Genomic DNA, 23,574 nt, shown 5'->3' on the forward strand with positions numbered 1-23,574 from the left:
GGCATCAGATTCCTGGAAGAGTTGCCAGTCTGACTCTGCTCCAGGAGGGGAAATGAAGTCGCCCCGTGAGCAGAGTGGAGGATGGAGACAGCTGTGGGATCCAGAGACTCCCGGGACTGGGACCTGTTGTGCCTAATGCGAAGCCAATCCTTAACTGGGTTCCCGGAGCATTTTGAATGGATGGAAGTGTGAAGTTACGCACCCACCTCCCAACCTCTTGAGATGAGACGGAGATTAGTGCAACCTACATTCACCTTCCCTGATCTGGGACCTGGAGGGGGAATTAGTAGGGCGCAGACGCCCCTCTACCTGGCCAGGGGTGAAACGAGTGGATCAGAGTGCAGCCTGGACATCCTGCAGCTGTGAGACACCAAACATAGCCAGCATATGGAATGCAAAAACTCCCTTTTGGGGCCCCTTGCCAGCCTGTCTTTGTGCTACCTCCCGCTGAGAGTATACTGCCAGGCAGGGGATTTTATCCCGGCCAGGGGTGGGTCCAGGGCCAGTGGTATCCAGCGCCATCTGTTCCAAGCTTCCAGGGATCCCCATGGCCCCAATATGCCCCAACGATCCCAGCACCACAGGGGGAACTAGTCCAGCAGCCGGCTGCAGTGCCCCCCCTCTCCAGCCCAGCAAACAGCTCAGTGGCTGGGCCCCCTCCCCCAGCAGCTGGCTGGAGTACAGCAACTAGGAGCAGCTCCACAACAAGTTGCAGCTCACCCAGCTGCTGCTGGGGCCCCTCTACCCAAGAGGCCAACGCCACTCTGCTTCAGAGCAACCTTTGATGGTACACCTGCTAAACTGGCTTATTTCCTCAGCAGGGTCTGGGCCCATGTGGATAAGTACGGAGACCAATATGAGTCAGACCGGGACTTGGTGTTGGCGATTTCCAATGGGATGAATGAGGGACAGGCTTCTGAATGGATAGCCCAGCTGCACAATGAGAGCGCTGCGGAACTGAATGATGCCGAGGTGCTGCTCCAGGCCCAATTTGAAGACCCAGACCAAATAAATGAAAGTGAAGCCATGCTAAAGGTGATGAAGCAAGGTAATCAACCCATAAAAGACTTTGTATGGGACTTTAGGTGAGTTGCTGGGAACCTGGGGCATTGGCCAGACCGCATACTCCTACACTATTTTAAAGAAGCTATTGACCCGGAAGTCAGAAAAGCCTATGGGATCTGGGGGGTGCCTGACCATCTGCACGACTGGTATACCATGTCCATAACTCTAGACAGAGAAATCCACCCCCACAGCAAAGCCCCAGCAGAGAAGCCACCTCGGAGAGTATTATCTAGACGGCCCATTTCAAAGGCTACTGAAATCACCCCCCCTCAACTGGCAGGGACGATTAAATGCTATCGCTGTGGACAACCAGGACATCGAGCTTCTGAGTGCCTGACCCCTGCCCCAGTTCCACAACAACATCCTGCCACAGCTGCACGAGGCAGGAGGGCTCCAAGAAAAGCCCCAGACACCAGCCGATTTGCCAGACAAGCCATAGAGGTTCCCCTCCCCGCTGGAGAGAGCAAGGATGCTCCAGCTAAAAAAGCCCCTCCCGGTGAGGCTAGCGAAGATGAAGACCCGATGGTGAGTGCACCCATTCCCCACTTTTCAATTAAAGTGAAACTGGTGGTGCCAGAGACAGGAAGGCAAGCAGAACTGCCAGCAATAATAGATACCAGCTGCACCAGATGTCTAATTGGACTCCCAGTTGTTGAACTATTGGGGATCAGAACAGCAGCCTTAAAGCACCCAATTAAATTTCACCAGGTGGATGTAACGTTAATTGGGGGGGAGGGTCCCCGCCACCCATATTACAGAACTGGTTAAATTAGAAATCAGAAGGCATCATGAACTTATACGATTTATAGTAACATTGAGATTGTGTGTCGATTTTAGGGGAGTGAACTGAATTTGCATACAAAATACCTACCCTACCACTAATGAAAGACTTGCTGAACCACTTGTCAAAAGGCAAGATTTTCACCAAGCTGGAACTAAGGGAAGCCTACTACCGAGTTCGTATAAGGGAGGGAGACGAATGGAAGACTGCTTTTAACTGCCCCCTGGGCAGCTTCCAATTCCGGGTCATGCCTTTTGGACTCCAAGGGGCCACCGCAGTCTTCATGCAACTGATCAACTAAGTTTTGCATGAGCACCTGTATAAAGGGGTCCTGGTTTACCTTGGTGACATTCTTATATTCAGCAAAAGTATGGAAGAGCATGTCAAATTGGTCAGACAAGTGCTGAAAAAGCTCCTAGCAGCCAAGCTTTGTGCAAACTTGTCCAAATGCAAGTTCCATAAGGAATCCTTGGGCTACCTGGGATACAGGGTGTTGAATCAAGGAATTGAAATGGACCCAGGGAAGGTGAAGGCAGTGTTGAACTGGCAACCCCCCCCCGAACCCGTAAGCAGCTTCAAAGCTTCCTGGGGTTTGCAAACTTTTACAGACAATTCATCCCTGCCTTCACTGAGGTTGCTCTCCCTTTGACAGAATTGCTAAAAACTGGTCCGTCCCCCACCAAGCCAAAACCTAGCCAATCCCTAGCTTGGACAATGGGCTGTCAAAAATCCTTTGAACAGTTAAAACGCCTATTTGCTGTGGAGCCGATCCTACAGCACCTAGACCCAAATAAGCCATTTGTGGTTCAGGCGGACGCGAGTGATGTGGCTATTCTACTGCAAAGGAACGCCCAAAACAATCTAATGCCATGTGCTTATGTATCGAGGAAGTTAACGGACACTGAGTGCAGATGGGTGATATGGGAGAAAGAGGCTTTTGCGGTGCGATGGGCTCTCCTATCCTGGAGACACTTTATAGAAGAGGTTAATGAGCCTTTTGAAGTATGGACTGACCACAAAAATTTTGAAGCGCTAAGACCCCGAGGAAGCTTTCACCCAAGCAGGTTTGCTGGGCTCAGTATTTCAAATGCTTTAACTTTAACCTGAAATACATTCCGGGGGAGGGGGGAACCTTTTAGCTGATGCTCTCTCCCGTAAGCCCCAGTTTGACAGCCGATGGGAAGAAGTAGTTAATGCCATGATCTCAGAAACTCAGCCAGCTGCCCAAGCCTGCACCAGAGCACAAACGCGCCATTGTTCCAACCTCCCCGAAGACAAGTTGGCAGCAGAGCTAAAAGCGGTGCTCTCGACTGATTCCTGGTTCAAGGAAGGGTAGTAAGATTTATGTGCCCCGCAGCATGCGACTCCTGGTGCTGAAGAGAAGTCATGATTCTCGACTAGGGGGCCACTTTGAATTTTTAAAAACCCTCCATTTGACTAGGAGACAATTCTGGTGGCCAAAATGAAAGCTGATGTGGAAGACTATGTGAGAAGCTGCGCCATCTGTGCCACCATGAAGTCCAGACCAAGGAAGCCCCCTGGGCTACTCCAGACTGTGGCCGAACCCACCAAGCCCTGGGAGGAGATTGCAATGGACTTCATAGTTGAGCTCCCTGACAGCGGGGGGAAACAATGTGATTTGGACTGTCATTGATTTATTCTCCAAGCAAGCACACTTCACTGCCTGCAACGGACTACCCTCGGCCAAGAAACTGGCAAAGCTGTTTGTGAAACATATCTACTGGCTGCATGGGGTTCCAAGGAGAATAATATCAGATCGCGGGGTCCAGTTTACCGCTAAGTTCTGGAAAGAGTTCCCACAGTCTATTGGGTCGTCCCAGGGGCTTAGCTCAGCTTTCCACCCATCGACTAACGGATCGGCTGAGAAGTTGAACTCAATGGTGGAACAATACATTAGGTGTTATGTAAATTATCAACAAGAAAACTGGGCGGACTTATTACTGTTCGCAGTACACAGCAGTACTGGGTTGACTTCTTTTCAGATAACTACGGGCATGGATTTCGTGCCAATGCCTGAGTTGCCTAGAGAGCCACCCACTTCCATGTCTCTAACAGAATGGATGAACTCGTTGAAAAAGGGTTGGGAGAATACTAAGAAAGCTTTAGCGGAATCAGCGGAGAAATATAAGGCCCAGGCCGACAAACGCCAGTCTCTCCAACCACCTTTCTGAATAGGAGATAAGGTATATTTGTCAACCAAGTACCTAAGATTGAGGTTACCTAGCAAGAAGTTTGGACCCAAATTCATAGGTTCCTTCCCTATAGTGAAAGTGATTAACCCAGTGACTGTCCAACTTAGCCTCCCTCGCATATTAGGGAAAGTGCACCCAGTTTTTCACGGTAGCTTATTGAAACCAGCAAAAGAGTCTAACTTAAGGCTCTTACCAGCTGCTCCCCCCCCCTTTAATAGTGCAAGGGGAGAATCATTATGAAGTTAAGAAGATCCTTGATTCTAGACTCTACAGGGATCACTTACAATATTTGGTACACTGGAAAGGGTTTTCATTATCTGAAGCTGAGTGAAAAGTTGGGATGTGAATGCTGATACGCTAGTGAAGCAATTTCATGATAAATTTCCTGAGAAACCAAAAGGTCCCCCTGGGGGTGGGGGGGTTAAGGAGTACTGTACAAGGTGTTAACCCCTTCTTTTGTGTTTTGTCTGTTTTATTTTTCAGGATGTGTTTTTTTTCTGCGGGGGGGGGACGCCTGTCAGCTTTGGAAGCCATATTAGGCCGGAAGCTTCCATGCTGCCACCTTCTCATGTGTGGGAAAGTAGGAGGGAGGATTTAGTAGAGGGGTTGTTGGTAGTCATAATAGCATTCTTCCTGTCGCTCAAGATCAGGGCGATCCGGATCTGGAGAAGGAGTGGTTGGAGTGCTGAGTCAAGATGGGACGGACGTTGATTGGAGCATGTGATCAACTGAGGAGTGAGGGGATGGTTTTGGGGGTTTTGATTTACTGAGGGAAAATCCGGACCTCTCAGATTCGGGTTTTCCCAGATGTGCCAGTTTATCTATTCTAGTAAAGAGAACTTTGGAAAATGCTTGCTTCCGCGTCTTTACTCAGAGTTGGGGTTTTCTGGAACGCTGACATTAGGGGCTGGAGATTTTCAGTAAGGGTTAAAAGAAAAGAGCTTCATTAGGTTTCATTGGCTTTTTACAATTTAATGTGCATGTACATACCAAGTTCTAATTTCAGAAGAGAATAATCAAAATTCTGTTTTTATTGTTATGACTGCAAGAAGGAAATATTTGAACTCTTGCTCTTGAGATATCACTGGATGACTCGAACAATTCAGAAGTATTTAAATACTGTCTCATAAAGCAGGTTATCAATTATGAAATATTGGTCTCTCAGCCCTTACGATGCAGTTGTGTAATCCCTCACTCTGGGAAAAATAGATTCGGGACAAAGCCTCTCCAAGTCGATACCAACCTCTTGAATGTGTCAAGAAAGCACTTGGTAGCCAATGCCAATTTTTCAATGCAGGCATTATTTATCTCTCTTCCTTGCACCGATCAGCAGCTTTCCAACTATCCCTCCATTTCTCCAATAACATCAAAGAACAGTTGTAAAATAGCAAAGAAAAGGATGCAGCCCAAGTTTTCCCTCAGTGTTGGTAGATAAGGACAAATAGGGTCAATACCCTAAGGGGTTCCCCTTTATTTTATTTTATTTTATTTTTTTATTTTTTCATTTTCTTATCTGGCAAGCATTCAATATGTATAATTTTCCAACATAGTAGGGTAATAATGACAGCAAGTTCCTCTTCTTACATTCTAGCTTGTCATACTGCTATTAAAAGCCGATGAATCCTGCCAAAGAAGTAGTATCCTTGTTTATCTACACTGTAGTTTTCTGAATTATGTTCTACAGCTGTTGATGGATGGGCTTTAGACTTCTCTCAGTTCCTATAAACTGTAGCCAGGTTTCACTTATGAACTAACATGATTCGTAGGGTTAACATTCCTTCTTTCAGGCACTTTCTATAATAATCTGTATTGTATAGATTGGCCAAATTCTGAAGCTCACAATTTGGAGAAGGGGCAAATGCTAAGAAATAATTCAAAGTTGGTATATGAGATGAAATTAATACTTAGTTTCTTTGTATTCTCTATAGAAGTGGCATTGAGCAAAGGTCATTCTCATCTACTGTATGTGATAGGATTTAAAATTAAGTCATTTTAAAAATAGTTCATATAATTAAATTAAATTTGTAGTACAGGTAGATCTCAACTTACAACAATTCATTTAGTGACCATTTGAACTTACAATGGCACTGAAAAAAAAATGGCACTTACGACCATTGCAGCATCCCCCATGATCATGGGATCAAAATTCAGCCACTTGGCCACCAGGATGTATTTATGATGGATGCAGTGACCCAGGGTCAAATCCTCACCATTTGTGACCTTCCCAGAGGTGGGCGGCACATGAATTAACAACCGATTCACCCAGCCCCCAAAATGTGAATGCGCACCTTCTGTGCATACATACGGCCTTACATGCATGTGCTTTGCTCGCACACACGGCCTGCATGCATGTGCGTGACTTAAAAAACATAGCTAAATAGGATGGCATAGCGCCGGGGCAGGTGGGCCCACCTGCAGGTCGCAACTACCAGTTGGCCCGAACTGGTCCAAACCGGCAGCACCCACCACCGGACCTTCCCAACCAGCCTCCAACATACAGAGTCAATGGGGGCAACCAGATTCATTGAATGACTGTATGAATCACTTAACAACTGCAGTGATTCACTTAGCAACTGTAGCAAAAAGGTCGTAAAATTGAGATGACTCATTTAACAACCTCCTTTCTCAGCAACCGAAATTCTGGTTCCAGTTGTGGTCATAAGTTGAGCATCACTTATATATTAGCAACTGAAAGCCTAGGGTAACCAAAAAGTCCCAACCTGGCTTCTCAACTCAAGTACATGAAAAGATGGACTTTGCTGGGCTTAGAAGCTTAAGAAGCTTAAGAAGATCCGTACCAAAACAGAATTCATTTTTGGCAGACATTTCACATTGTGTTCTAAGAAGTGACGTCCATAAGAACACAATAGAGTTGGAAGGGACCGTGGAGGTTTTCTAGCCAACCCCCAGGATGAAAGGGTATCAAATGCAAAGAATCAGGATTGCTCATTAAGTTCCAGTTCAGAAGATTTATTGCTGAAGCCTATAGACAAGTTCTAGGCAACTGTTAATGCAATCTTGATTTTCAATTCAATTGTATAGAATGTGAAGGATGTGTGTTTGTGTTTTATTTTTATAATTATAATGTACACTGAAGATGGCATTTAATTTTGTTGTACGATGTGTATGACGTGCAATGACAATGGGGGGGAGAGAAATTGTCCTCCTCAGAACAGGCTCGCAATTTGGGTGTCCTCCTAGGCTCACAGCTAAGATTAGAGCAACATCTGACAGCTGTGGCTAGTGGGACCTTTGCACAGGTTCGCCTGGTGCACCAATTGCGACCCTATTTGGATCGGGAGACTCTCCTCAGTCAAGTGTTCAGAGACTACAGTTGGTCCAGAACGCAGCCGCGCGAGCTGTCGTGGGTGCACCTAGGTACACCCACATTACACCAATTCTCCGCAAGCTGCACTGGCTCCCTATTGGTCTCCCGTCACAATTCAAGGTGTTGGTTATTACCTTTAAAGCCCTACATGGCTCAGGGCCAGGTTATCTTCGAGACCGCCTTCTGCCGCATAGCTCCCAGCGACCAGTAAAATCCCACAGAGTTGGTTTCCTCCGGGTCCCGTCAGCTAAACAATGCCAGCTGGCGGGCCCGCGAGGGAGGGCCTTCTCTGTGGCTGCCCCAGCTCTCTGGAACCAGTTACCTCCTGAGGTCCGGACCATCCCCACCCTATTGGCCTTCCGAAAAGCGGTGAAGACCTGGCTCTTCCGGCAGGCCTGGGGCCGTTGATCTCACTCTTGTGATCTAGTGAGATCCGGCCATGAATGGCGTGAATGAGTTTTTAATGTTTTTAATGTTTTTAATTTTTCAATGTTTTTCAATGTTTTTAATGTTTTTTTAATTATTTTTTAAAATATATTGTGAGCCGCCCTGAGTCTTTGGAGAGGGGCAGCATATAAATTTAATTAAAAGTAAAGTATGTAATTAATGGTCAGCACGAAAGTCAATGGAATTCCAGGGTGGCTGGACTTGGGAGCATTTGTGGAGACTTAATGGTTCTAGGCTGAGTCTCTCTTGACTCTGCCCCCAGGTGCTCCTCTATTCCTACATCTTGACATCTATAACTGGCTTGGGGTATATGTGTATGATGAAAATATCATAATTGCAATATTGATGATGATTGGAATTGACATTCAGTGGTAATTGGAATACTACTGGTTTTACTATAAAATGTAGGAAATTTGCCTTCAAGTGCCCTAATGTAAATTTACATCCTGATCAACAGTCTGATATTGTTTTGATAGAGTTGGATCAGTCTTCTTTTCCACTAACAATCTTTTCTTAAAATTTTATGCCTTGGATTATTTATCCATTTAAAGTTCAAGGATGCTGTTCTGTGATTAATTTCACATTTTTAATTGACTTTCTGCAAGGTTGCAAAATGAGACAAAATTCACCTTGTGTTGATGGGTGTGCGAGGTCACACTGGTCAGGCAAACAGAAAAAATATATATTCAGAAATGACAGTCCATCTGGGAAACCAGCAGAGCAGAAAGAAAATGGGACTCTTGAGATTTGCTAAGAGGATGGAGTGGATTTCCTAAGACTGCACAGGTGGCTATTTGAGGAACTTCAGTTATTAGAAATAACTATTATTTTGAAGAGCATTTTATGATTAGTATGTTGTTACCATCCTTAATAGTATTGCCAGATTATACTGCGACTGATGTAATATTTTATGTATTTATTTGTGAAATTTATTTGCCACCTCTCTCACAATGGGGCTATTCTAGGCGATTTACAATAATAAAAAGGAAGAAAAATGATAGTGTAAACCGAAGCAAAATAATAGAACAATAAACAATGACAGAAGAACACAACACAAATACTATATCAATATAAGTTTGTGTTCTTTTGACATTATTTTATTTCTATTTGTAACATTTTATAGCTAAATTTGGTACAGGTATTTTTATCTTTTTATCCCACATTTTTTACAATGAACATTTGATTGTAGATGGTGGATGCTTTATTGGTCATTGTTCCTGTGAACTGCCCCAGGTGTAGAGTTGATTTGACGGTACACAAAAAGAATAAACAAAATAAAATATTTAATGAAGGTATGAAAAAGGAAAGGTCCCCATATTGGAAGAGATAATAACACAAAGGATTTATTGAGACTATGTTTATGATAAAAAGAATCACTAGACCAGCTGCTCAATGAAGATGACAATATTTAACTCCTGTTTTAGTCCAGTTTTCTCCAATTAAAAAATGAACAAACCATGTGTCCAATCAGGAAACTGTGAAGAACTGGATGAGAGGTCGTTGAGACTTTTTATTTTTGAGTTTAAATATCTAGCATCTTGTGAATTGCATTTTGGAGTTGTGGAGGAACTAGCTGACAGCCAGGTATCTTATCTTTGAGAGAACCTAGAAGGGCTGATAGTGTCCCAGGACTAGAAGAGATCCTATCTCCTATTTCCAAAAAGTGAGAAAAAGAAGATCCAAAAACACTACAAATGTGACATCATTTGTACATCAGTTCCTCTGGGAAGACTGCAAGGCAGAGCATAAAGAAATCCATCTTTAACCATCCTGAAAATCATGCAGTAATTACTAGAAGTCAGTAGAGATTTCTTATGAAAAAAAATTAAGCTTATCTCAATTTTGATCACGTAACTTGCTTAATAAATTATAAGAGCAATTTTGACTTAATCTAAGCATTTGACAAAGTACCCCATGACATGTTAATTAGCAATCTAATAACATGACAGTGAAGTGGATATACAGCTGACTCAAAAATTGTAATCAGAGAAGTTCCTCTTCAAACTGGAGAAAAGTATGAAGTGGGGTGCCACAGAGTGATTAGTCTCATGCCCTTTCCTTGTCAATATTTTTATTAATGACTTGAAGAAGCAGAGGGTGTGCTTACTGAATTTACTCTTAATGGTAAAAGTAGTTTGATTTTTCCTTTGTTTGATGTGCCAAAGTATGTCTGGAATGTTTTAATTTGGATTTGCGTATCAAGCAGAAGTTACTTCTGAAGGGTCCTTCCAACTCTATGATTCTATGGCCACAGAATGCAGGAGTTGGAATAAACTATGAAGACCATTCAGCCCAATTTCTCTGCCCAGTGCGGAAAACCATAGCGGCATCCTTGACAGAGGCCCATCCATCCTGTGTTCAACAACTTAATAAACGGGAATCCTTCCAAGATAGCATGTTCCATCATTGAATAGCTGCTACTGGTTGGGAAATATTTCCTAATGTCCACCTGAAATTAACCTCCTTATAATTTAAAACCATTGTTTTTATCTTCTGGAACAATTTTGCCTATTCGTGTATGACAATTCTTCTGATGTTGCAAGCAATTATCATCTCTCCACAATTTTCTCTATCCAGGATACTATGTCCAATATTTTCACCTGTTCCACAAGTGTTTTCTTATTCAATGTCCCATTTTGGTTGCTCTTCTCTGGAAATTTTCCACTTTATTAACAACCTTTTTAAAGTGGTGAAATATTCTGTCTGACCAATAGAGAGTAGGGAGGAATAGTTAATTTCTACAATCTACAGTGGTATGTAAAAGTTTAGGAACCTTGGTCAAACTGTAATTTCATTGAATCACTAAGTGAGCAACATTTGATAAACTTCTACATGATACAACATTAAGTACTAATGTCTACAAATTTGAATGCATGCTTCACATAAATAGTGCCGTTGTTTGGATTTAAAATGATAGAGCACCTTTCTAGTGTGTACCGTAATTTACAACACTTCCATTGGGAGAAATTATAGTTTCCAAATTTTCCCTGTAGAGATTAAGAGACTTTCTCTTCCTGTTTTTGGATTTTTTCCCACACATACCGGCAAAACTCTTCCAGTTCAGAAGTGTTAACCTTCATGGCATATTCCAGATCTCCCTGTATATATATTTGCAATATTAAATTCTGGGCACTAAGAAGGGCATCACAATATCGCTACCTTTCTTTCTAGTAAGTACTTTATAGTTGACTTGGAGATACATTTCAGATGTATTAAAGCTGAAAAGAAATTGGGTAATTCAGGAAAACAGTGAAGGACTTTTAATTGGCTACAATAAAGTTTGGAAGTTGCTTTTTCTCCCGGAGGAGATGTTACATACTAGTCGAAAGGATTTCCAAGCTTCTGTAGCTGCTGTGTCCAGTTTTCTTATTTTGAAACTGTAAACAACTACACATAAATAGTAACGATTCATTCAAATTTGTAGAAAGATGCAGTGTTTAGCACTGCTTCAGGTGGAAGTCATGAAAAATTCTGCTCTTTTAAGGATTCATGGAAACTCTATGTTACCACGAATCCTTAAAAGAGCAGAATTTGATTAGTGGTGTCTGAACTTTTGTATTCAGAGGCAAGGCATAACAGGTATCAAAATGAGTTTGGGCTTCTAAAATTCTTATTAATGCAGAAAACCTTTCAATCTAAAAATTTACCATGAAAAAATCCTGGTGGTAAAAACATCCCTGGGATCCTGTGTTGGTTGGAGAAAATGCTTTGTGGAATTTTGACACGCCTTCTGCGCTATATAAGAAGCCAGGAAACGCAATGGGGAAAACATGGCTCCAGTCTAATCTAGAGACAGCTGCAGCTCTATGAAGTGTTTAGTGCTGGTCGCTCTGATGCTTTTTGGAATCCCTGTAGCATCTGATCTGAAAGTGGATTTAAAAATGGCAAGCTATAAGAGTGATATGGAAAAAGATGTTATACTGGATATACAAATAAAATTGGCTGATGTCTTAATAATTGAAAGGGATATACAAGTAGCAAACCAAAAGAGCAATTTGGATAACTTTCTTATACTGGAAACCTGTTTTGTGAAAAGGGACAAAGAAAAAAATAAAAATAAGCTGTAGAATTATTTGAAGGGATTCAAGATTAAATTGTTAAACGTAAAAGGAAGGAATATAAAGTAAGTTGATTTGATCAACATTAAAAAAAGACTATTTATTTTATGATAATCTCTAATGGACTTTTACTGATCAGGACTGAACCACAAGTTTTTAAGGATCTGTTCATAGATAAGAGATGAGATATGGAACATAGTTATATTCTAAGAGAAGGGGATAAGTTTTTTAAATTGTTTTTACTTATTGTGATGAGGGGGGAAGTCACTTCTTTATATAGGTAGTCCTTGAATTATAACTATAATAGAGACTGCCCATTACGATTGTTAGTCATGATGGTCATAAAGAGGGTTGGTCACATGACTGACCTGATTTTATGACCTTTTTTGTGGTGGTTGCTAGGCGAATGCAGCAGCAGTTAAGCAAACCAAAAGTTTGCTATGGAGGCGGTTGAGCCAAACATGAGAAGTAACTACCAGTTTTCAGCAAAACCACTGTAAAATGCAGTCACATAACAGGAAGAGCTTCAAATCCGAGGCATAAATAGCCACCAAATAGGTAGTTCCATTGGAACTGTTTAAAGGATTATCTCTGTATTTCTTTACTTTTTGTTTGCTACGTTCTTTTTCTTTTCCCTATATATTTTCTTTTTTCCTTCACTATTTTTTCTTTCTATTCTTTTTATCTTTCAGGTTTGTGTTACAAAAATAGAAGAATTTCTGCAGCATTAACTGGTAACGGGTTCCTTCTATGAAAATCAGCAAAGCTCCTTGGAGTCTGCTTAATCTTCATTTATATATTGCTTGCTACCCTGGGCAGAATTGTAATAGGCCTGTATTTGAAACCAGGGCATGTGGGAAAGAGTCCAGTATGTTAGTGGCAGATAACACTGCATTTTGGACAATTGTCTTTGCCCCTTAATACAAATATCTAAAGATGTAGCGGGTTTTTTTGTCCATTGCTATGCATTTTCTATTCATAAATCCTGCTGGTTTGGCATTTTTGCTGGTGAAGAGCAGTTCTTTAATCTGCAGAGCTTTCCTCCTTTAAAGATTAACTTCCCATAGATTGAGAAATTACAACTGTGCCCAACACATACTATTTAATCATAATATGCTTTCTAGCTACATCATGATGTAAAAAGATTTGAGTTCAATGAAATGTTAAAGGTTGTGTTGACATGGTTCTTGTTATTCATTCTTAAAGCATAATGATTTTAGTCTTTTAGAATATAGTCAGCGATTTACAACTAATTAATGGTGTACCTGGATGATATTTTAAAATCCCTTATTTCATCTGTACGTTGCTTTTTTATCTCTTTTTCCTGTCTCATTTTTATGTCTATTTACATATTTTCTTTAATGTCTAATACAAACAAAAAAAGAGGCAAGTCAAGGAACTTAAAAGGGATGAGAACTGCATTTCACAGGATGAATCAATCACTCCAAGCCAAAAAGAAGTTTAGGAAATGTTTTATTTTTTTTTAATTTAAAATACTTACAGCCTTCCCTTCTGTTACATATATAAACTGGCTAAGATAACTCTAACTTGGCATAATTTACAATATATTACAACTGCAATATAACAAAACCAATTATAGTCACCCAAGATTAAACATACATGATATAACCTAAAACACAGCCAAAAAGAAAACATAGTTAAATCACTGTGGAATTGGGATTGTAGAAACACCCAGGAGCATAGAAGAGTTCAGAGGCAGATGCATAAATAAATGTCTTAAACGTATTTATTCATATGATAAACCATATTAACTATGTACAACAGAGATCAAGTCTCATGAGGAACAAACATGAAAAGAGAGAGATGGAGAGAGCGAGGAGGAAAAGGTTGGAGGGGGTTTTATACTCAGGGTAAGCCCCTCCTTTCTGCATAGGGGTGGAGACACTCTCTGCCTCCACTGGTGTCTATATGACACATGTGCCAATGGCTTGCAAATACTTGACAATCACTTAATTACAGCTCTTCACATATTTTCTGGAAAAACCATCTTTATTAATATTAGGAAGAGCAAATCTTATTAAGACCCCAAAACGCCTTGTTCTTTCTAACCTGCCTTACCTTTGAGCCTTTAGTACTCATTATATTATTATGTATTTAAGAAGATCAAAGGCTTCCGTAGTTCAGGATACTCACCTTAAAATCAGAACCCAGAAGAATTTAGTTAATCCACAACACCGGCCTATGAAGAATGAAGATAATCTTTGGGCCCCTGAGAGATTGCAGGTGCCAGTAGTGGCACACCTGTCAGCGACTGGCAGTGCACAAGTCCATGTACTTCCCTTTCCTGCCTCACAACTCAATCCATACAAGCCTTTCATTTTCAGACGCATCTTTTTCTCCCAGCTCCTTAAGAAACCCACAACACAGACCATAATTAGCCGGAAAAATAACACTTCGGAATTCTTTCCCCAAGGAGGAAAGGGAAATTCACAGCCTGCAGGCCGCTGGCAAAGACGTCGAAGGGCTTCGTTATTGCTGCTAAAGGCAAGGAAAGCTAACGGAGGGATTTTGCAGCGCCTCCTCTTCCCTTGCCTAACGGGCCAGGCTAAACTCCGGCCGGGTGGTTTGCAGCCAGGTGTTCGGTACAAACCTGGCCAATGTGATTTTAATGGCCCAGGAAACGGCTCCTTTTGCCTCCTTCTGATCCTCCTCCCCAGCAGCTGCTGCCTGGCCCTTCAGCCTCCCGAGCCCCGCGGAGAGAGAGAAGCTGCCTCCAGCCTTTCGGCCAGACGGCCGCAACCGAGGGAAAAGCCCGAAGGCAGCCCAGCCACCGCGCCCCTCGGCCCCCGCCGGGCCTGGCCTTGCAATTGCGCCCGCCTGCTAAGCGCCCTCGCCCGCCGCCAGGCCGGAAAGCGGAGGGGCAGCGCCGCCTTTGCCGGCCTGGCCGCACCTGCTGGAAAGCCTCCCGAGTCGAGCCCCGCTTGCCCTTCGCCTTCTGCCGGGCCGGGCAGGCGCTGCTCCTGCGGCGCTCTCGGCCCGACGGGGAGGCGCCTCCCCAGGCAGGAAAGCCGCCTTGCCTGGCCCGGCCCGGCCCGCAGGCCCAGCCTCCGCCGCTCCGCCCGCCAAACGCGGCGCTTCCTCGGGCCCCCGGGGAGGCGGCTTCGGTGGCGGCGGCGGCGGCGGAGATCTCGCGGTGCTGGCGGCCGGCCCGGGCTGCCTTCAGACGCCGCCTCCTTTCCGTCTCGGGGTCGGGACTGTGCGCAGTGGAGCGGGCGGGGAGGCGCGCCGGCGGCGGCGGCGGCAGCAGCAGCAGAGGAGGAGCAGGAGGAGGAAGAGCCGGAGCCGCAGCGGCCGGAGGCGGGAAGGAGGAGCGCGCTGGTCTGCCTTCGCCAGCGCCGCCGGAGCCTCGCCCAGTCCGATGTGCCTCCTGCGGCGGCGGCGCTGCTGCTGCTGAGCCAGCCGACGTGCCGGCCGAGCCTTGCCGCCTCCCGCAGTCCGAACATGGCCACCCCGGCCACCTGCACCCGCTTCACCGACGAATACCAGCTCTACGAGGAGCTCGGCAAGTACGTCGCCCGCCCGCGCCGTCCGGGGCCCCGGAGCCCTCGCGGGTCGCCCTGGCCTCGGCCTCCCGGATGGATCGCTCGCTCGCTCCCCAGGCTTGGCAGCGCCGCCCGCTCAGCCCCCGGGCACTGCGGTCTTTCCGCAACTCTCCCCGGGCAGCCTCCGGCTTGCGCAGGGGCGGCGTTGCCCGCTCCGCCGTAGTTGCTCGAGCCAGCTGCAACTTCTGCGGCCGACGGGGGCGACAGGGGCTGCGCGGAACCCGGGCCAGGGAGCTGCGGCACCGGCGCCCGCTCTGGGGACCTCGTGGCCGGGGAGCCAATCTGGGCGCTCCCGCTGGGAAGGCCAGGCTCAGCTGTCTAACTTCCCGACTCCCCCCTCCCCCCTCCCCCCGGGCTCCCTTCTGCATTACGGCAAGGACCTGTGCTACGTCTCTCCTACCCCCATCCAGCTCGGCGCTCTGTATGCCTCCCCTCCCCTCGCCCCGTCCTCGCCCTGCACCGCTTCTGCCTTTCCCTCGGCGGTTCTCGCCTAGATGCCCCCTGGAGGTGAAGGAGCAGCGCCTGGGCAGGGAGGCCCTTAGGGATGCCCCGGGTGGCATCTTCTTTGTGCGCCAGTCTCTACGCGTCCCTCCGGCTCGGTCTTGGACCTTGGTGGGGTGGGGGAGTCCTTATGGAAGCGGTGGGGGCAACGTCTCTATCAGGGCTGGAATTGGCAAGGTCGGAGCAGCTGGGTCCCGATGTAGAAAGGGTCCCTTAGAGCAGGGGTCTCCAACCTTGGCAACTTTCAGCCTGGTGGACTTCAACTCCCAGAATTCCCCAGCCAGCTTTGCTTTGCTTTGCTTTGCTGGCTGGGGAATTCTGGGAGTTGAAGTCTGCCAGGCTTAAAGTTGCCAAGGTTGGAGACCCCAGCTTTAGATAGATCTATTTCAGTGCCCATGGTTCCCAAGCAAACAGCCAACTCTAGAGCAGAAGTCATTTGGGATCCTTTGTCTTGCAACAGGCAAGTCCACTGCTGACTTTAAAACTTAATTCTAGTCTGCAATAGCAATTCTAACATACTCTAACCATACATTTTACCATACAGTAAACATACAGAGTCTGAGATTCTCTCTTTCTCTCCACCCCCTCTCCCCCAAATTGGAGGCAGAGGATATCTTCTGCCATCCACACCAAACTGCAAACTGACTCCCCCAAGGGGAAGGGGGTGTAGGTGGCATTTTCCTTGCTTTTTTCGCTGGCCCCTATTTCAGGGTGCTATCCTTCTTTCTCAGCACCAGACAAGATGGGGATCCGGTTTCTCTTCTCAGAGAAATGGAGGCTTCCAAACTATTTTGTTCACACTATAACTACTTTTGAGGAGGCTGCTTTGTGGTGGCTTGTGCACCAGTCTCAGGACTGGGGCTTCCCTTGCTAAATTTGGATTGACCGTGTTATAAAAGGCCATTATGAAATACATATCGAGGCTCTTCCCATTAGAGTAACAGTATTTCACCTCTGCAAATGGGTGCTGGAAAACTGGAATATGAGTGACCGTTTGAGATTTTCCCATCCACTTACTCTGCTGCTTTGGAAGGCTTGGTGCTGAGCTATCCCAACATATACTCAAGAAAATGAGTAATGGATTACAGTGAGCTCATGTGGGGCTGTGTTCATGGTTATCAAATTAGCAATAGTCACAGAACACACTGAACCGTGAAATAACTACATTATTTTAGTTTGTATAATCCATTGAGCCACAAACTACATTTCAGCTGCAATCCTGGTTTCTGTGTCCAAAGTGATAGTGGGAGGTCAGGCTGGAATCCAAGAGTAAATTAAGTTAACAAACCTCAAAACTTGTCACTTTTCTTTAACCCACGCTGGCTGCTTTCCAGACCATCTGATTTCTTGGAAACTCCTTCTATTCTAATAATTTTTCAGTTTTTAGTTTCATAACCAATTGAGTATATGGGTTCTTTAATTAAATACCTTGACAGATTTAATCCTTCGTTCTTGATTCAGTTTCATGGGATCAGACTTTCCGTATTTCTTCTAGGGGTGCTTTCTCAGTGGTACGGAGATGCGTGAAAAAAACCTCATCTCAAGAATTTGCTGCAAAGATCATTAATACCAAGAAGCTGTCAGCAAGAGGTAAGTATCCGAGCATTGGTTTTAATCAAATTCCTATACAGGATAATGTTGAAGAATTGATTGCAAGACCCTTAATAGATACAGTGCGACAAATGTCATCATTGATCTTCTTGGAATCAGTGTTTCTTTTGGCTTTGATTTTGGAATATGCTACCTCCAAGCTCATAGTTAGAATGGATTCATTTCTTACTAGATACTAAAGTCTGGAACATCGTGAACTGATGCTTAATAGTGAGCATCAGATTAACCACCTACCTACTCACTCAAACTATAAGGGAGTTGGTGTTATACATTCAGAAGTACAGAATGCACTATGACTCTGTATTTGGACTGATTCCTTTTAAACTCATAGGGGCTTAGTTCTAAATAACTTTGCTTAGATAGAGCTGTATTGAAATTGGCCCAAAATATTACATCAGGCTTCTCCAATTCAGGTGTACTTTATTTCACATTTAGAAGAATGTTGTAATCAGAAAGAGAAGGGATTGTTAGAGGAATTGTCTAGGACCCTTGTCCTTAAGCTGATGCTATTAGAAGTAATAATGTTTTTGTTTTGAGTGTTGCAATTTGGGGCTTGATTTTGTGACTGTTATTTAATATAGTGATGCACTTTTCCGGCCTGGGAATTTGACATGTGAAAAAATCTGCTGTGGAATTTAGGAAGAACAAAAAGAGTCAATAATAAAGTCATGTTTTCTTTTCAGGGATATTATTCTTTGTGATTACTAACACACAACATCAACTCCACATTACTTGAATATATGTGTAAAATGGTACTCATATGATGCTTAAAATGATGCATTCCATGATGTTTATCTACTCATCCAAGAGCTCTGTTCATACTTGAAGAAGCCCATAATAGCATGCCACCATGCTTTTATATTGTTTTGAGTAGTTTGCAGTGGCATGAAATGTGTAATAATCCAATTCAAGTGCAAGCATTTACTTATTCAGTGGCTTTGGTAGCAAACGTTTACTTATTCTGCATAATTAACCAGTATGTATAATGATATTTTCAGTGAAGCCAGGGTATCGATTTAATCCTAATCAATGTGATATTTCTTTACTCATTTTCCAATTATCTTACTTGTTTTCAGGTTTCAGTGCATCTAGCTGATGGCATGCAGTACTTGAATTAAAGAGTTGTCTTTGTTGCAATATTAATGTTATTGTTTCTTCTTGTAATTCCTCCATGACTTCTTTAATTGCATCTTCAGTTCAGCATCCTCTTGATTTCCCCCCCCCTCCTTTTTAGCAACACTAACAGCCTCAGCCTGTTGGGCAACAACAGTGGCTTTCCTTTGCTCTGACTTAAGAGCTCCCAACCAGGAAATTCCTTGTTCATAACATACATTCGCCATGAGTTTGAGGAAGGGGTGCCTGCTTCTCAACATGGGGAGGAGAGTAAGGTTCCACAAATACTTTTTCAACCATTGTAGATGGCGGAAAATCAACGCATTGTAAGCCGCCCTGAGTCTCCAGAGAAGGGCAGCATATAAATCAAATTTAAAAAAAAAAAAAAAAAGACCTAAACAGGTGCAGAGTTGGTAGAGAAAACTCTTCTCTCTGTTTTCTACTACAAAATATAGATTATGATTATTTTTATTTACCACATTTATGTCATTTTGTCCTTGCAGTCCCTTATTTCTTTTCATGGCAGTCCTATTATATAAGAAAAATGTCAGTTGTCCTAACAATTACCTTAATGTCTCAGTGGAAATTAAAATGTATTTATTATTTATTTATTAGTTCAATTTATATGCTGCCCTTCTCTGTTGACTCAGGGTGGCTTACAATGCACTTATAGCAATAGCTTTCATTCTTTTGTATATACATGCCTATTAGGGCTTTTGGTCCCCCATAAGCAGTGTTTCTACAAAGTCAGCTTATTGCCCCCACAATCCGGGTCCTCAATTTACCTACCTCGGAAGGATGAAAGGCTGAGTCAACCTTGAGCCTGGTGAGATTTGAACTCACACTAATTGCAGGCAGCTGGCAGCTATATAACAGCACTTAGTCCGCTGCACCAGCAAGGCTCTTAAGTATTTCCCAGTATCCCTTGTAAGTGTTGCAGTGGTCTGGTTTTTGGTTTTTCAATGCATTTTGGAAGAACTGTAAAAGAAATATAAAGCAATAATTAGGGCAGGTAATACTGTGTTGCAGTTTTGGTTTCTCTGACATACCCCAGTCAGAGAGGTTTATCAGGTGGGAGAAAGAATAATGAATTACAAAAAATAGAGCACCAAACTTCATTAAAAAGAGTACATAATTTTATTCAAATTCCTGACAAATTTATGCAGCTTTGGGAGAATAATTTTAAAGGAAAAAAATTGATATATTTGGTCATAGATTATGTAAGAGAAATGAGGTGTGGATTGATTGATTGATTTGCAAAAGTAAAACCATTGGACTAAAGGATCTGTGTCTGTGAATGGAGATTTATTATTGACTTATTGTAAGATGGAACAGTCAGATAACAAGGCCTCAGCGTCTACAAATTGGCAGTAGCATTCAGTATTGAATGTGGGCAGGTATCCTGGCAAAATCAATACAAATATTAGTGGTGCCAGGAATCAAGGAGAATTTTTTTTGGATGATAATAGCAGATATTGCCTTATTTTTTTGTAATAAGACAGCTGTAATGACATCTCAAAGCTATCCAGAGCTTAGGAGCAGTTATAAGGCAGAAAATATAAAGGAATGACAATAGCATCTAAGTTGATTCCTGATTACAAGTATACCATAAAAGATGAAAGGGGAAGATCACTTTCTATCTCTTCCAGGAAAACCATAGGTGCTACTACACATCTGTAAGGAAAGCTTCATATTCAGCATGAATTCCTATTGCTGTTGGTTCTGCTGTCATTTTCCTCCTGTTGGGCTCAGATTATTGGTTGCTCTGTTGTGTGGGAAAATGTGTCTGAAGTTGGGCTTTGCTTTGACCATATGTTGTGTGCAACAAGATTGCCATACAAATCTGTTCCTTGTGAATCACCACTATGTGGAGATGGCAAAATAAACCACAGTACACACACAGAATGATGGTGCAGATTGTGATAAGGGTGTGAAAATTACAAGAAACAAAATCTGTCAGTTGTCATGATGTCTAAATCATGGAATAAGAATTTAATGGCCCGGACGACTATTGAGCCATTATCACTAGCTAAGAAAGTAATAGGCAGTTAGTTATTCTAGCTGATTTTAGGCTTGATTGTCAAAATCAGGGATTTCCAACCTTGGCAACTTTAAGCCTGGAGGACTTCAGCTCCCAGAATTCTGGGAGTTGAAGTCCTCCAGGCTTAAAGTTGCTAAGGTTGGAGACCGCTGGTCTAAATAACATCAGTGACCCACGATCATGCTTGTGCTAAAAATTCATTTCAGCATTTTTCAGATTCATAAAGGGTGGAGCCCTGAGTATTACATATTGAATAGAAGAGCAAAGTAGAGTAATATATAAAGTCAGAAAACACCAAGAGGAACCCTTTCGGTCTCTGTATATAAAAGAGCCTCTGCTGGAAAAAGGAATCTGGCAAGAGGGTGTAGGATCAGATATAGCTCTGGGTGACCTAAGAGGTGTTTAGTTTCTCTGGTGCTTCAGAGCAGCAATGTGAGTCAAGACTATGACTAAATACTCGGCTCAGAAAGCATTGGAGCCACAGTAACGCCAGCTGCAAAGTGGCAGCGAGATCTCGCCACCCCATCTCTTTCTTTACAAATTCAGGCTGCTTGTAAGAAAAGCTGTGGTGCAGTGTTTCCTCTAGCAAGTACGCGTCGGCCTTGATCATTACTGCTTCCTTTAAAGACCAGCTTTTTTTACTCTTTCAGTACTCTCTTGAGTCACGTGTTTTAGTGTATGCTTATGTTCTTTCCTTTAACGTGCGTTGGCCCTCTTATATCTGAAATAAAACTGGTTTAGAGTGGGGCAGCTTACATTTCGCAGTGCGTGCTTCTGTGGGAGCCAAGATTCTTGATGCTGACAGAGACACTGAAAAGAGAAGTGAACGTTTGCTTCATTACCGGAATGGCCGTTGTAATCTTCCTTTGTTCTGTGCTCTCACTAGCTTGAGGTTAGCAGAAGCAAAGCTGAAGAACTGCGATCTGCTGCTGTTCTAGGAAGGAAGGTGGTGGATTAGTGGGAAGCCTTGTCTCCTGCCCAGTGCTTGCTCCGCAACCGTCTTTCCTTCCTCTTGAATCTCTCATTCTCTGCCTGCAACACCAGAGGTAGATTCTTGACTTGGATGCAGATGATACCTTGCATTGTAAAGCATCTCACACTGCTAAACCTTGACGTGGATTTAGAATAGTAGCTGTCATGGTTGCGACTTTAGTCCAGAATTGATTTCATAACTGGAAAAGAGGCATTGAATTTGTTTCAGGCATCACTTCAGGAGAGAAGGGCAGGCTGCTTAACTGTTTCTGAAATGTTTGTCTGCTGTTGTAGCTTTTTACTTCATGATATCTATATTGAAGTCACATGAGTTTCCTTTGCTCTCTTTGAGAGTCACTTCTTTATGTAAAAAGTATTAATAGAATATTTTCAAAGTGGATAAAATAAACTTCATCAAGCTTGTTTGCCTAGCAAGGAACAGAGGCAATCCCTGGGCCACAAGCCATACCTGACGTCCCATCTGCCATGCCAAGATAACGTTCTGCTAAAATTGATGAGAAAATAGATGAAGTTAAATGGTATTATTTTTCCCCTCCAAAATAATGCTAGGAGGCCTTCGGGAGGCAAGATGCCTTCCATCCATCCCCATTCCCAAATTTGGCTGAAACCAAGCTGCTGAAATTTCTGAACAGTGATGCAGTTTTTTACCCATTTTGGGAGTGAGGAATAAGCGTGGCCTACTCTCATCCCTCCAGCCAAGCTTCTGCTTCCATTCCCATATTTAGGCCAGCAAAATAGGCAAGAAAACATTTGCCTACTCCATTCTTATTATATAACACTGATGATCTCTGGTGTCCAGCAGCAGGTCAAGGTGCCCAGAAGAGAGCAAATAGGAAAAGAGTAAACCAGAACAGTAGAGTGAGAGGAACCATTTGAATTTCTGTAGGTAAAGAACGAGTAAAAAAAAGAAAAAAATGGAATCTGGCAGAGGATGGAGTGGTCAGATGTTGCTATGGGTGACCTGAGAAGTGTTCAGTTTTTGCAAGGCTCTGGAGTAGCAATGTAAGTCAAGACTGGCTAAATACAGGTAGTCCTTGACTTACAACTATTTGTTTAATGATTGTTAGAAGTTACAATGGCACTGAAAAAAGTGATTGATGACTGTTTTTTCACATTTAAAACTGTTGCAGCATCCCCATGGTCATGTGATCAAAATTCGGACACTTGGCAACTGACTCGTACTGATGACTTTTGCGACCTTCCGACAAACAAAGTCAATGGGGAAGCTAGATTCACTTAACATCTGTGTCACTAATTTAACAACTGCAATGATTCACTCAATAGCTGTGGCAAAAATGGTTGTAAAATGGGGTAAAACTCACTTAACAACTATCTCACTTAGCAACAGAAATGTTGAGCTCAAATGTGGTTGCAGGTCGAGGACTGCCTACACCGGTTAAGAGGTTGAGCTCAGCAGAGATGGTGTTGGAAGCTATGAGATGTTATTCCAGTTGAAAGTTAATGGCACAACTGGGCCAATGATTGCTTTCATTCTTTTACTGGATGTTCAGGCTGTTCCATTTTCTTTTTCCTTTTCCTTTTTCCTTTTTGCCTGGAAGAGAACCAGTGATTTTAATAGTGATTTCTCAGCCTTAATCCTGGAGGCACTACTTCCTTGCTTGGTCATGTTGCAATTAAGCATCCTGTTCTTCATGTAATTAAATATGGGCCATTGAGGAACTAATTTGCATTAAGGTTGTGACTTGCTGTAATGTTTATGTCTCACTAAACAGTCAAGAAAGTCTTTTCCCTTTCTCTGCAGCCAGTTGCATTGGATAAGGGAGCCCCGGAGAAAATTGTGGTGGAATGACGTGAATGACCCCATATCACCCAACCAAATAAATCTAATTTATTTATAGC

At 43.3% G+C, this 23,574-nt stretch overlaps 1 protein-coding gene and 1 pseudogene across 24 annotated transcripts in view; both read left to right on the forward strand.

Annotated features, from left to right (window-relative positions):
• Window positions 1–882: 882 nt before the first annotated feature.
• On the forward strand, window positions 883–3,182 carry LOC148113204 (uncharacterized; annotated as a pseudogene).
• Window positions 3,183–12,556: 9,374 nt separating this feature from the next.
• The window catches only part of CAMK2G (calcium/calmodulin dependent protein kinase II gamma), a 217,217-nt gene continuing 206,199 nt past the window's right edge, over window positions 12,557–23,574 (forward strand). For 23 of the 24 annotated variants that reach the window (XM_034435295.3, XM_060694160.2, XM_034435302.3 and 20 more), the window contains exons 1-2: window positions 12,557–15,419; window positions 17,452–17,546. In XM_034435295.3, the coding sequence (XP_034291186.2) occupies window positions 14,002–15,419; window positions 17,452–17,546 (1,513 nt within the window). In that variant the 5' untranslated portion in view covers window positions 12,557–14,001. The remainder of the gene's footprint in view (window positions 15,420–17,451; window positions 17,547–23,574) is intronic. The other variant, XM_087872307.1, reaches the window with a different exon arrangement.

The sequence above is a fragment of the Pantherophis guttatus genome, chromosome 6 (genome assembly GCF_059756535.1).
Source record: "Pantherophis guttatus breed Tessera chromosome 6, ASM5975653v1, whole genome shotgun sequence".
NCBI lineage: Eukaryota > Metazoa > Chordata > Lepidosauria > Squamata > Colubridae > Pantherophis > Pantherophis guttatus.